Source organism: Mesoplodon bidens (genome assembly GCF_964165515.1).
Source record: "Mesoplodon bidens genome assembly, chromosome: 3".
In the NCBI taxonomy this organism is placed as follows: domain Eukaryota; kingdom Metazoa; phylum Chordata; class Mammalia; order Artiodactyla; family Ziphiidae; genus Mesoplodon; species Mesoplodon bidens.
The window spans coordinates 57,661,128-57,676,487 of NC_138178.1; the positions used below are offsets into that span (position 1 = coordinate 57,661,128).

Below are 15,360 nucleotides of genomic sequence, written 5' to 3' on the forward strand. Positions count from 1 at the left end.
ACTGGAGAGGTGGTAAGTTCTGATCTGATGAATTCTCTTAAGTCTATGAGATAGGAAGTGAGAGAAGTCTGCTGAGAGTGAGAGAAGAAATCTGGGCCTTGAGGAGAGAGAAAATGTTGAAAAAGTAATTGCATGGAGTAAGACATATTCCGCTGCATTATTCCCCCAAATCTTTCTGGGAATAAATGAGCTTGCTTTAAAATTTGTATATTAACTTAGAGAGGATTAACTTATTTACAGTATTTAATGTCCTTATTTCAGGAACTGTATGTTTCTCCATTTATTCAAATCCTCTTTCATGTTCCTCAGTAATTTAATAGGTTTCTTCTTACAAATTTTCCATATTTTTTATTGATTCTTGTGTTGTTTATTATTATTACTGCTATTGTAAATAGATTTTTTCTGTTATATTTTCTTAAAAATGTATTTATTGTTGATTTATTTAAAAGCTAGTTATTGTTGAATATTTAGTTAGTACATAAATTCACATATTGGTTCTGATAGCTTTTTAGTAGGTTTCTTGGTATTTCCAAATAGGCAGTTTTGAGTCTGAGTTGTATCATTATATGAATAATGATAATCCTAATACTTATGCCATAATTTCTTATTCTTGTTCTCTTGTGCTGTCTAGAACCTTCAGAACAATGTTAAGTAATGTGAGTGCTAGTGGACATACCTGGCTTGTTCTTTATGTTAATGAGAATACTAGTGTCACAACATTAAGTATTATAATGGCTATTAATTTTGGTAGAACTTAATTATAGCAATAACATAATCCTATGGTCCTCTTTTTTACTGTATATCTTTGAGAGAAATGGATTTTGAATTTTATCAAAATTCTTGTTTGGCATCTATCAAGGTTATATATTTTTTCTTTACCTAATCAGTATGTCACTATTAGGTTTTTAAAATCCTTTTAAATGTTTTTTTCTAGTGTACCTTGGGCTCCCTGTTTTTGTCCCCCTTTTTGAAGAGGGTGTTGCAGATGTTTTGGGTTTTGTCTGTGTGTGAAAAGTGTATAAACACCAGGGTGTTTACAGTGAACTATGAAAGGAGTCAAACTGTGGGAGAGGAGGGAAATGTGGTTGCTGATATATAGCACTAGAGGAGATGGGGAAATATTCTTCCATGGGAAGCCTTCCACACCTCAGAAAGAAAACAGTAAGCTTCAGTGATTTGCAGGTCTCCCAGGTAAGATTTGTGTAGACCATGATCTACAAGTTGGAGACCTTCTTTTTTTTTTTTTTGCGGTACGCGGGCCTCTCACTGTTGTGGCCTCTCCCGTTGTGGAGCACAGGCTCCGAACGTGCAGTCTCAGCAGCCATGGCTCACAGGCCCTGCCACTCCGCGGCATGTGGGATCTTCCCGGACCGGGGCACGAACCCGTGTCCCCTGCATCAGCAGGCGGACTCTCAACCACTGCGCCACCAGGGAAGCCCTGGAGACCTTCTTTTTGAAATAAAATATTGAAAGAAAATTATTCTTTTCTGAAGCCCAAAAGATAACTTATTAGATTGGTTTTTGATCCTAGTTTTATTCAGCTTGTGAAGATACTCTGGATAGTTCACGTAGGATCTCTTACTGTTTGGGGGATTAATTTCTGTATTATTAGTTGCCATTGAGAAATGTTAGCATTATGTCTTCAAAGGAAATAAATGGAAGAGCTAATGCTATGGTGGTAATCGTCTTACAATATATTATAACTCTATGCAGTCAACATGTACACCTTAAACTTACACAATATTATATGTCAATTATAGCTCAATTAAAAAAATTGTAATATAAGAGAAAAAGAAGAGCTAGTACAGTGCTTGAAGGGAAATAAGTGAACTATGTTGTAACTTCTTATCCTACCTCAAAGTAATCACTGCATCTAGCATTTATTAAACTGTCATTGTTTGTAGAGAAGTTATTTAGATACTGGTGTAAAGGGCACTTAATGAGTAGATCATATCTTAATAATGAAGAAAACGTCCTATAAACTTGATAGACAATTTTGAAGACTTTGAAAAAGCATTTGACAAAAACATCAGTGTAATGCAATATATTTCAGTAGTTGGAGTTAAGTAGTGCTTTGAAGGGTTAGCAGGAACAATATATCATCTACCTAGGAGAGATATTATACCACTGAAGTTTTGGCGGGGGTTGCTGCTGAATCTCTTTCATGTGATATAAAATTTAATTCCATATTATCGGTACAAGTGGTGTTTGTTAATACCTGACCTTCTTTTTGCTTCCTTTTTTTAAAATTTCTTCTCTGGTTACGTGTTTCAACTAGAGTGAACATACCTTTTCACTGAACTTGTAGTTTCTACTTGACCTCTCCTTAAAAATTTATATAAAGCCTTAGGGTGATTACTAGTTCTGAAGATTCAGGCTGTAAGTATATATAATAATTTCACAGTGTTAATTAGCATTTCTCCAGTTTCTATCACACTTGAACTATTAATCAAATAATAAAGGTGAATAAGGATTTTTTTTCTAAAAGGAGCTTTTTAGTTTTATATTAGATTAGTATGTTGTATGTCTATAATTTTGGTAAGTTTTAAGGTTATTTGTTCCTCATTAATAAATTATGGGATTTATTAATGAAAGTAAATTAGCTTTTGAAAAATTTTATTTTATATTGGAGTATAGTTGATTTACAATGTTAGTTTCAGGTGTACAGCAGAGTGATTCAAGTTATACTTATACATATATCCATTCTTTTTCAGCTTCTTTTCCCATTTAGGTTATTACAGAGTATTGAGCAGAGTTCCCTGTGCTATACAGTATGTCCTTGTTGATTATCTATTTTATATATAGTAGTATGCGTATGTTAATCCCAGACTCTTAATTTATCCCTCCCAAATTAGCTTTTTTGATACTTCATTTTTTTCCTGGAAAATGTGTGGCATGTGAACATGGATAGGTTTCTGAACTGTAAGTGAAAATTTGACCTTCCAGAGGGTATTGTACAATATATTCTCTTCTTGCCAAAAGAGGGGGATGCATTTTCCAAAGTGCGAAAGTAACTGAAAGCTGGAATGTACATTGGACTAGGTTAGGAGGGTCAAAGCAAATGGTATGTGAAATCAAGAACTATAGAGAACTACACTGGCCTTGGCCATTAGTCCATTGTCCTGACATCCCTACACTTTCCTCTTGATTTCTAGTGCCACCTTTGTCACCAAGCAGGTGCATGATCATGAGCAGATTACATATATTTTTTAAAATTTAAAATTAAAAGCATTTTTGTGTGCCTCCATTTTTCAATCCTTTACTTAGAAAGATACTTGCCCTACTTATCTCTTACAGGCCTTCTTTTGAGGTTTAAATGAAGTGGATAGTATATATTAAGAGTGCGTGTAAAACTGTTTGTAGCTAATAAATAGAAGATGGCAATAATTATTTTTCCTTTTGCTTCTTTCCAAATCTCTTGATCTTCCTCTTGATTCCAACACCAAGTGGAAAGTGGGCCTTCTCATTTAGATCTCTCTCTTACCCTTCATAAGCCTCAGCCCTCTTTTCTTCCTCTTATCCAGTCATGTACCCTTTACTTTGCCTTGGCTTGTTGATAAACTATTTTCTTTGTCTCCCTTCTCCTAGTACCATCTCTGGGTAGTCCCTCTGCTGGTAATGGATATTCATCTGTTCTTTTGCCAAACCATCAGCTTCTCTTTGAAAATATTTAATATTCCCTCTGCTTGTTGTGATAATAGCCCAAGTAGGGTCTTTTCAAAACTAGTTAAAGGCATAGAGAGAGATTAAATGGTATAAATTAGGATGCCAGTCTAATTTTTTAAATAGCTACTGTTACCTGCTAAATATGTTTTATGATGACTTTGACATCTTATTGGCCTTGGTTATATTTATTTTTAACAGTGTTCTTTACATAAGTGCCTAAATTGATTAACTTCAAGCATAGGTAGTCAGGTAATACAGAAGCATGACAGACCTGGCATTATCTCTTGAAAGCTGCAAAATTAGAACAAGTTCTTTTACTTTTCTACACTTCACTTTCCTCATCCGTAAAAATAGGATTACTTCAGCAGCTTTTTGGTTAAGATTAAATGAATTACCATTCATGAAAACACCTAAGATAGTGCTTGGCACACAGTAGGTGTTTTAAACAGGTGTTAATTTTCTTTCCCTATTATTGTGGGATTAAAATAGATGTACCTATTTACTTACGTATGTTGTTTGCTTTCTACATCTTTTTTTTTTTTTTTCCAGAACTATTCCATGGCAGTATATCTTGTAAAACAGTTGTCCTCAACAGTTCTTCTTCAGAGGTTACGAGCAAAGGGAATAAGGAATCCGGATCATTCTAGAGCTTTAAGTACGTATGATAACCTTATTTTATTTATGCAGCTGAACTATTTTGGTAAAGGTTAGAATAGTGTTTTTTCAACTCAAGAAATTTTAGGGTTTATTTTTTTTTACTAGAGCTTGTCACAGTGGATTAAAACACTGAAAACTTTGTTTTGTGAGCTAGAGTAATTTAAGGCTTAAGAGTAGTTTTAGGGACTTCCCTGGCAGTCCAGCGGTTAAGACTCTGCGCTTCCACTGCGGGGGGCACAGGTTCGATCCCTCATCGGGGAACTAAGATGCCACACATTGTGTGGTGGGGCCAAAAAAAAAGAGAGTAGTTTTAATATCTTTGTCATGACGTATATATATATATATATATATATATATATATATATATATATATTTTTTTTTTTTTTTTTTTTTTTTTTTTTTTTTTTTTGCGGTACGCGGACCTCTCACTGTTGTGGTCTCTCCCCTTGTGGAGCACAGGCTCCGAACGTGCAGGCTCAGCCGCCATGGCTCACGGGGCTAGCCGCTCCGCGGCATGTGGGATCTTCCTGGACTGGGGCATGAACCCGTGTCCCCTGCATCGGCAGGCGGACTCTCAACCGCTGCGCCACCAGGGAAGCCCGTATATTTTATAATTTATATTTTACTGATCTTAAAATTAACTTTGTAAAGTCAGTACATGAATACAGAAGAATATTTTACCAAAGCTTCATAAAAATAAATAAATGTTCAGGAATTCTAGGAGATGGAAAGGAAATCTTGGCATATATTTTACAAGAATTATTTTATATTTAAGGTTTATCCAGGAAAAATGTCCAAGGATATGTGATGACAACATCCCTGCATTAACAAAGTAAAAAGAGAGTCAGTGGGGTGGTAGATACAATAATGAAGTAGGTTCTGCTTTTAACCAGTTATGTGGCCTTGGAAAGTCAGTCTACTCGTACTCTGAATCTCTTATTCTTCATCTGTAACAAGAAGTTTATACCACATGATATCTAAAGCTCCTTCAAAATCTAGGTTCTTAGGTAGGAATAACTAGATGGTTCCTTTTGTCCAGGTGAACTTGAGAGGTAGTAAGGGGCATATTGACTCTTCTGGCCTCAGTGTTTGAGGGTTAAGGCCAGAGGTTGGTGGCCTTTCCAAAGAGGTGAACTAAGTTCTTCCTTTATTCTCTTCTTTGTGAGAGATAGATGGATTGGGGGATGGGGATGGGCACTTGGAGAACAAAGCTTTTACAGATGGGGGTTCGATACCTACCCTTTAAGGATTCTTGATGTGAGTTGATTAATGAAGCCCACTATCAGATTTGTAGTTAGGAACATTCTGGTAGGAAGAAACTAAGGTAGTAAGACCACCTTTCCTCTTGTTTCCCTTTGCGACATAGCTTTTATCTCTTTTTCTAACCTGTTTCTATGCCGGATTAAAAGATCCCATTACCTCTGAATATCAGTATACCCTCAAGAGTTCATTGAAGGATTTTTCTGTATTAAAAGGGTCCTTTTAAAATTGAAAATATTCTGAGTCAAGGAGGAGCACACTAGTGGCTAATGCCTCTGTAGGCATTCCTTGATAGACAGTGGAGAACTAGAGATCTGGTTTGAGGTCTAGGGGAGTGGAAGCACCTTTTGGCAAGGACAAGGAGATGAGTGGGGGATCCTGAAAGAAGAGGAGGGACAGACACCTGCTTTGAAGGAGCACACGAAAGAAGAATTTTTCTTTTTTCACACTCCATTCCTGGTCATTCTCCTGAGAATCTTTGTATTTGCCACATAGCATTAGAATTCCATTTAGTCAGAAAGTATTATGGAATTGTGTGAGCCTTTGTAGAAAAGGTCATACCAAGAAATAAAGCTGAAAGCTGATGTAGCTGTTATGTTGCATAATAATAAATAAGGCAAGCTGTCTTTGCTCAAGCTGTAAACTCTTCTCCGCTTGCAGCTGTGGCACCATCTGGAGGGAGAGTGGGAAGGTGAGCCTAGAGTTATTTTATTTACTAGAACAAACCACTGTTAGCCACTGTTAAGCAGCAAAAGCTACTTAATTCAAAAGCTGTTTATTTCATCTCTAATACATCCTGGAGGTGGAGAGTAGTTGCAGATTGGGTTGGATTTTTGTGGCACTTTGTATGTTATCTTGTTGGCTTGGGGAACCAACAAAACTTTAATTTGGATCCTACCAATAAAACATTTGTCATAATTGACTAAAGAACAGATTGTTTGCCTTTATGCTATCTCTAAAGAAATAAGTTACCCAACAAATTAATTATGTAATTAAAAGATTGTGTGAAACAACTTGACAGAAGAAAATGTTGGTGGGTTTCTCAGATATTTTTGTAGAATCAAATTACCCACAAATATGTTCATTGTAAGTCATTCTTAATCTTATCAATGAATTCTACTGGCAAAATTTTATTAGTCAAATCAGACATTATTCTTGAAATAAAGTCAATGGTATTTAGACTTTTCACAGAGAAATCCACGCTGATTCATTTGATTTAGTAGATTTTTGTATTGTGGTTTCCATCTTTGTGTAGAGTTGTCCCCTCACCACTATCACAAAACAGTCCTTTACTAATTCTTGGTCAAGTTCTTGTCTCCTCTTCTTTTTCACTTTAGCAATCACTTTAAACCTTGGCCATACTTAAACAATATTCCCCCTCTTTCAACACTGTCAGCGCAAGAAAATTGGTGCTATAAGATGTGACTTGTCTAAATTGCCCATTTCTTCCTTAATGTCATATAACTACTTTTCAACTTATCTTCATTTGTACCCATCCTTATTTATTCTCTTCAATCTCAGGAGGAAATGTCCAGTTTCCTGCCCAAAGTTAATTTTTTATTCATTTATTCTTCTCATTCAAGAAATTGTATTAAGAGTCTACTGTGTTCCAGGCACAGGAGACTGTAGCATTAAACAAAACACATACTGTCTCTGCATTCGTCAGAAGTTTGCAGTCCAGTGGGAAAGACAGGATTAAATGATTGTACAAGTCATTAGTGAAATTACAGTTGTGACATGTGTCTTAAAGAAGAAAGACAGGGAACTCTGGAGGTAACAGCAGGAGAACATAGTCTTCTCTGGTGCTGTGGTATTTAAGACACGATTATAAGGATGAGGAGGAGGTAAGCCCCAGATGGGAGGAGAATATGCCAAGAGACAAGGCCAGTAGAGTTGGAGTGGAGAGAACAAAGGAGGAAAGTGGCCAGAGAGATAACCATGGGGTGAGTTCATATAGATGATATAAAGACAGATGATAAAAAAACCCTTAAAGGATTTTTAAGCAGAGTGGTATGATCAGATATGGGCAATAAAAAGTTCACTTAGAAGACTGAATTGAAGGGGAGCTAGGCTGATGTAGTGAGGCCAGTTAGGAACCTGTTGTACAGATAAGAGCTGATGATGTCTTGAACTGAAGTAATGGTGATGGAAATAGAGAGAAGTTGATGGTTTGAGAGGTGTTAAAGGGGAGAAGTTGTGACTACGTGTGGGGAGTGGAGAAAAAGAAGTGAAGGAGGAGTTCTAGGTTCCTTCCTTACTAGGCACCAGCTTACATGGTAGTACCGTTTACTGAAATGGAAAACAGTGTCGAGAAGATCCAGTTGCAGGCGCAAGATCAGAGTGCACTCTTGGACTTTTGGTATTTGAGATGTCTATGAGGCATCCAGATGGAGATGCTCAGAAACAGCATTACGAGGCCTCTCTGCTCACTTATCTGCTCTCTGTCCTGTATTTTCAGTTCCTTCCTCCACTCTATAGGCTCTTTCTGTCAGCCTTCACTGTCGAGTCTTTTTCATCCTTTAGAAAATACAAAAGCAAGCTACTGTCTAGATAGAGATCTGTGTTCCTCCTGTTCTCATCCTAGTTTCTTCAAAGAGTCATCTACACTTCCCTTTCTACCTCCTCACTGCAACCCATTGTGAACTTTTAACTCCCATCATTCCACTGAAACTGCTCTTGCAGATGTCACAAGTGACAATCTGATTGCCAGATTTAAAGTTTATCTTTTCAGTTTATGTCTTAGATATTTTTGCTGCATTTCACACCAACAACTTTCTCCTTGAAATTCTCATCTCTATTTCTTCTCAATCACTTGCCTTCAATGGATTCTCTTAAGGGTCGTATCCTAAATGTTTGTTTTCCCTGGGTTTTTGTCCTTGGTCTCTACAAGGACATACGTACTTTCCCTAGACATAATCACATTTACTCTTGTGGTTTAAATTAGCACCAACTCCCAAATACATATTTTCATTCCAGACCTTCCCCTGAATTTCAAATGTAGATACACATAGCTAACTGTCTTCACCGAAATATACCACTGGTTCCTCAGATTCAGGTAGTGAAAACTGAACTCACCCAAGTTCTATCAGACATAAACCCTAAATATTTCTCAACTCTGTCGAGCTCTCTCTCTCCCTACCATCACTAACCTCATTTAAGCTCTCATATCCCGCCTTTATTTTAAAAATCTATTCTTGAATTATATATTCCTCTCCTTTCTTGGCACCCCCCGTTTTTTTGTTTGTTTGTTTGTTTGTTTTTGTGTGTGGGGGGCATGAACCCGTGTCCCCTGCATCGGCAGGCGGACTCAACCACTGCGCCACCAGGGAAGCCCATTGGCCCCCCTTTTTATATCTCTCTTCTGGTAGCAATCTAAGTGATTAATACAGATCTAATCTTACCATTTCTTTGCAATCCATGGCTTCCTAACACCAGTGGGATAAAAACTCCAACTTGTTAGCATGACTTAAACATATAGCTTTCCATCGTGTGGCACCTGCTTATTAGTTTCCGGTGTCATCTGTATTCATTCTTCTTCTCATTCTTTTTACTCCAAAAATAATGAATTCTTTTCTTTTCTTCAGTGCTTTGCCAGTATTGTTCTCTGTGCCTCAAACTTCCCTGTTACCTACTTTGCCTAAATTCTAGTTATCCTTCATGTTTCACTTTTTCCAGGAGGCATCTCAGAACCCCCAGAGTTGATGCATTGACTTTCAGCTAGTTTCCATTACAGCACATTAGAGAAGTATCTTTGCTCTCTACTAGACTATGAGTTCCTTTGGGCAGGAACTTAATCTTACCTTTCTTTGAATTCCTAGTGCTTAGCTCAGGGCCTGGCACATAGTAGATCCTCAGACTTTTGTTAAGTAAACTGATGAAAAGAGATCTTGAGTAAAAGATCACATCTCTGTGCCTCTGTTTTCTTGATTATAAAATGAAGTATTGGACTTAATATGTTCAATTGTTTCCAGCCTTAAAATTCTAAAAAGGAGGGCTTCCCTGGTGGTGCAGTGGTTGAGAGTCCACCTGCCGATGCAGGGGACACGGGTTCGTCCCCCAGTCTGGGAAGATCCCACATACTGCGGAGCTTCTGGGCCCGTGAGCCATGGCCGCTGAGCCTGCGCATCCAGAGCCTGTGCTCCGCAGTGGGAGAGGCCACAACAGTGAGAGGCCCGCGTACCGCAAAAAAAAAAAAAAAATTCTAAAAAGGATAGAAATTTTTTTGAAAACCTAGAACAGCACTAATAGAACACTCTGTGGTGATGGAAATGTTCTATATCTGCACTGTCCCGTGTGATAGCCACTAGTACTGTGTGTCTGTTGAGTACTTGAAATGTGGTAGTGCAACTGAGGAACCGAATTTTAAATTTAATTAAATTTAAATATAGCCACATGTGACTAGTGGCCAACTCTCATAGCACATGACAACAGGGATTTTCAAAGATTAATTTTAGTAAATTAATCATCATATAGTAAAATAGTAAAATACTGTTACGGCTGCAGCTCACAGTGACACAAGAAAACCTGAACTCCTGAAAGATTTACCCGGTGTTGGTTGATGCAGCAGGATGAATATTGATGTCTTATTTTTATTTTTCACGTTCTTATGAAATTTAACATAGTGATTCCCCACACACACACACACACCTTTCTTTTTTTTTTATTTGGTTGTGTTTATTCAAGTATAGTTTACAAGCAGTAAAAATTCACCTGTTTAAGTGTACAGTTTGATGAATTTGACAGGTTTATGCAATCATGAACTAAATGCCACAATCAAAATATGTAACATTCTTCACCCCAGAAAGTTCCCCTGTGGCCCTTTGCATTCTGTCTCATCTCCTTACCCCCAGTTCTTATAACCATTGATGCGATTTCTGTCTCAGTGATGTTTTCTTTTCCAGAACTTGAAATCCCACAGCGTGTAGCCTTTTGTTTCTGGCTTCTTTCACATAGTATAATGCTTTTAGGTTCATTCATGTAGTTTGCTCTTCTTTATTATTGAGTAGTGTTGCATTTATCTGTACTGTAATTTGGGTATCCATTTATCAGTTGATGGACGTTTAGATTGCTTCCAGTTTTTCGTTACCATGAATAAAGCTGCTAAAACATTTGCAGTTTGCATATGAATATCAGTTTTGTGGACATACATTTTCATTTCTCTTGGGTAAATACTCAGGACTAGGATTGCTGGGTCACATGATAAATGTATAGAAAAGAGGTTGGCAGTTTCTTATAAAGTGCATATTCCATTTTTGCATTCCTACCCACAAGATTTGAGATTTAGAGTTTTCTCCCCATTCTCTCTAGCAGTTGATATTGTCAGGCTGCTTTGATTTTAGCTATTCTGGTCACTGTGTAGGTGATATGTCGTTGTGGTTTTAATATGAACTTTTCTAATGACTAACGATGTTAATTAAGCATCTTTTCATGTGCTTATTTGCCATCCTTATAGCTTCTTTGATGAAATGTCTATTCAACTTTTCCCTCCATTTCTTTTATAGTTTGTGCTTTTTGCATACTATGAAATCTTTGTCCAACCCAAGGTCGCAAACATTTTACTTCTAGAAGTTTTATTGTTTTATTCTTCGATTTAGGTCTACAATTTATTTTAAGTAAATTTTTGTGTATGATGCAAAGTAAGCTTTAGAGGTTCATTTTCTCCCCATACAGATACCCAGTTCCATAACATTTCTCGAAAATACTAATTTTTTCTCCATTTAATTACCTTGACACCTTTGTCAAAAACCAGTTGACCATAGATGTATGAATTTATTTCTGGACTCCATTATCTTCCATTGACCTAGTTATCTATCCTTATACCAATAACACAGTCTTCATTACTAAAGCTCTATAGTAATTCTTGAAATCATGTAGTCCTCCAACTTTATTTTTCTTTTTCAGAATTGTTTTGACAAATACAGTATATTAAAAGGTAATACATAGAGATCAAATAGAGTTTGTTCCAGGAATATTAGGTTCATACAACATTCAAAAATCTATCAATATAATTCACCTTCTCATCTCAGCAAACTAGAAAAGAAAAAATCATGTGATCATCTCCATAGATTCAGAAAAAGCAGTTGGTCAAATTCAATATCGATTCATGATAAAACTCAGCAAAATAGAGAGAAGGGGGGTGCTTCAATGTAATAAAGGGTATTTGCAAAAAGCCTTTAGCTAACATCATATTTAATGGTAAAAAACTTCACCCCTAAGACTGAGAATAAGGCAAGAATATCTTTCTTAATGCCTCTATTCAGCATTGCCCTTAAGATCCTAGTCAGCCCAAAAGGCAAGAAAAAAGATGCATACAGATTAGAAATGAACAATAATTATTGTCTTTATTTGAAGATGACTTCATTGTATAGAAAACATCCCCAAAAAATCTACAAAAAAGCTACTAAAGCCAATGTGTGAATTTAGCACAGTTTCAGAATACATGGTCAGTTTATAAAAATTGTATTTCTACTAGCTGTAAACAACTGGAAATTGAAATTCAAATAATAAGAATTTTTTAAATATGAAATACTTAGGAATATGTTACACAAAATATATGCACAATTTGTATGCTGAAAACTATAAAACATTGGTGAGGGTAATTAAAATAAGACCTGAATAATGAAGAGATACATCACGTTAATGGATCAGAATACTCAGTATTGTTATTGGAGAAATGTCAGTTCTCTCCAAGTTGATCTGTAGGTTAAATTCAATCCAATCAAGATCCTAAAGTAATAAAAAGTATCTTTACAGGAAAGAATTGATTGAGTCTATAATGGCAAAGGTGAAAAGCAAGGTTTTTTAATAGAAATTGATAAGCTAATTCTAAAATAATTTCAGAAAATTCTTTCACCTCTGAGAGAAAATAAACATACAAGTCACATTTTAAGTTGCGATAACTAATATTCATTTAGTATAATGTTAGGTTATTTTAAAGTATTTTATTTGTATTAACTCATTTAATCCTTACAACAATGCTATGAGGTACTGTTATTATTCCCATTTACAAGATGAGGAAACTGAGGCACGGAAAAGTTAAATGACTAAGGCTGAATTACAGCCTAGGCTGGCTCTAGATCCTGTGCTCTGAACCACTACCTCAGGTTGCCTTTCCTTTTGCATTTTTTTTCAAAGTACTAACAATGAACTTTGTTTTGCGTAAGGCCGATATTATGATCTATGATATTGCTTCATTTAACTCGAAGTTTAAATAGATAAAATGTAAAGTCAATTACTGTTCCCATTGCTGTGTGCATGGTGGGTGTTAAGGAGTGGTTGGTGAAGACATGCAGAATGGTTAGGAATCATATTAGAATTCTATTTACATGTTTGTTTCGTATGGCAATTGTTTGTCACCTTTAAAAAGATACTGTTTGTTAAATGTATCTTTATAAGAAAGGTTGGAATAAGATTGGGTCTATAATGGCAAAAGCATACTTTTCATAATTTACATATAATATTAATTAGCATAAGCGATATGATAACTATATTTTCCAAACTAAAACCCACGGATTGTGTGCCTTTTTAGATGTGATAGACAGCCTATGAGTTATATAGACTGTAAAATTTTTGAATTTCCAGGCCATAGAATGACTTTTTAGTCTGTCATCAGAATCACATCTGGAGCTTTTTAAAAACTACTTATTAGTGTCCCTTTTCCCCATTTTGGTTCAGTGGGCAGTTATAACTTAGAAAGCTCTATAGGTGGTTCTGATGTGCATCTTAGTTGAGATCCACTAGTTTATGGAGGCAGTTGAATAGAATATCTAAGCCTTGGACCATCTCAAAACAATCCAGACTCTGTGATCATCAAGTTTAATAAAGGCAGAATTCTTAATTCTTTTTTTTTTCAATTTTTTTTTTGGTTCTTTTATTTATTTTTGGCTGTGTTGGGTCTTCGTTGCTGTGCGCGGGCGTTCTCTACTTTGTGGCATGTGGGGGCTACTCTTCGTTGTGATGCACGGGCTTCTCATTGTGGTGGCTTCTCTTATTGTGGAGCATGGGCTCTAGGCGTGTGGGCTTCAGTAGTTGTGGCACATGGGCTCAGTAGTTGTGGCACGCAGGCTCAGTAGATGTGGCGCACGGGCTTAGTTGCTCCGCTGCATGTGGGATCTTCCTGGACCAGGGCTTGAACCCGTGTCCCCTGCATTGGTAGGCAGAGTCTTAACCACTGCGCCACCAGGGAAGCCCAGAATTCTTAGTTCTTATAAATAGTTACCAGTTCAACAGACATCTGAAATTATTCTTCCTTACCCAAGTACTTTTCCCCTTTCCATTTTCTTGTATCTTTCTTTCCTTCCTCCCTCCCTCCCTCCCTCCTTCCCTTCCTTCCTGTCACATTCAGTTGTGCCTCAGCTGTGAAATTCTATGATTGACTCCACAACTACTCCACTTGTGCCCCCTTACACATATAGACTTTAAAGTTATTCTGGAACAGCTTCTAAAATTATTGAACTATTATGTTGAGGTATTTCTAGTCTCACTTCTGTGCTGAAGTTTAATTAAAGTTCTGAGGTTTTCAGAAGTAACATGTCTCAGGTTTTCAGATGAGAAGTGTAAAGGCCCTTGTTGGGCTTCCCTGGTGGCGCAGTGGTTGAGAATCTGCCTGCCAATGCAGGGGACACGGGTTTTAGCCCTGGTCTGGGAAGATCCCACATGCCACAGAGCAACTAGGCCCGTGAGCCACAACTACTGAGCCTGTGCGTTTGGAGCCTGTGCTCCTCAACAAGAGAGGCCGCGACAGTGAGAGGCCCGCGCACCGTGATGAAGAGTGGCCCCGCTCGCCACAACTAGAGAAAGCCCTCGCACAGAAGCGAAGACTCAACACAGCCAAAAATAAATTAATTAATTTTTTAAAAAAAGGTCCTTGTTATGTTAGACTGACCGAGAGTAACAGAACAGCTTTAAAAGTAAAATTACAGGCTTCCCTGGTGGCACAGTGGTTAGGAGTCCGCCTGCCGATGCAGGGGACACGGGTTTGTGCCCCGGTCTGGGAGGATCCCACATGCCACAGAGCGGCTGGGCCCGTGAGCCATGGCCGCTGAGCCTGCGCGTCCGGAGCCTGTGCTTCGCAGTGGGAGAGGCCACAACAGTGAGAGGCCCGTGTACCGCAAAAAAAAAAAAAAAAAAAGTAAAATTACCAGTGCCTCCTCTCTTAAGAACCAAAGGAAATTTGAACTGAGAAGACGTAGAGATTATCTAGTGTAGGCTGTTATTTTCCAAGAAGTAAAATTAAGCTCAGAGAGGAGGACTGACTTGCCCAAGGTAGCATAATTAATTAGGCTATGGATAAATAAATATAAAACTCAAATAATCATATGGTAAAAAAATCAATTGAACTTTTTTCTTTTTATAATTTGAAATTAGAATTAATGTGTTTACAATAAATATTTATATTATGTGAGCATTGTAAAAACTTATACATGTTAGTTTTATAGTTGTTTTTTATGTTTCTTTTCAAATAATATTGTCATAGTTTAAAAGAAAGAAAATCTTTATCCAGTATCTTAGAGTTATAAAAGGAAGATGGTCTGCCATCAGCTGAATATATTAACCTGCTAAATAAATTTCCTTTATGTTAGTGCAATGCAGTTTTTGTTTTGTGGGTGAGAAATAGGAGACTTACAGGAAATGTAGTCAGTCTATAGATAAACAGTTGTTTTCCTTCCTTTGCTTATTGTAGAGATTATGAACCTTATAATTGTTTTTATCTTTTCATTCAATTGATTGGAAAATAATTGAGCAGATTATTTTTGAGTTCTTTTTTTTAAGTTCCTC

At 36.9% G+C, this 15,360-nt stretch overlaps 1 protein-coding gene across 1 annotated transcript in view; it reads left to right on the forward strand.

The window, feature by feature from the left end:
- Positions 1 to 15,360, forward strand: part of PIAS1 (protein inhibitor of activated STAT 1) — a 122,146-nt gene that overhangs the window by 81,416 nt on the left and 25,370 nt on the right. The window contains exon 7 of the mRNA XM_081227775.1: positions 4,216 to 4,321. Coding sequence (XP_081083901.1) covers positions 4,216 to 4,321 — 106 coding nt within the window. The remainder of the gene's footprint in view (positions 1 to 4,215; positions 4,322 to 15,360) is intronic.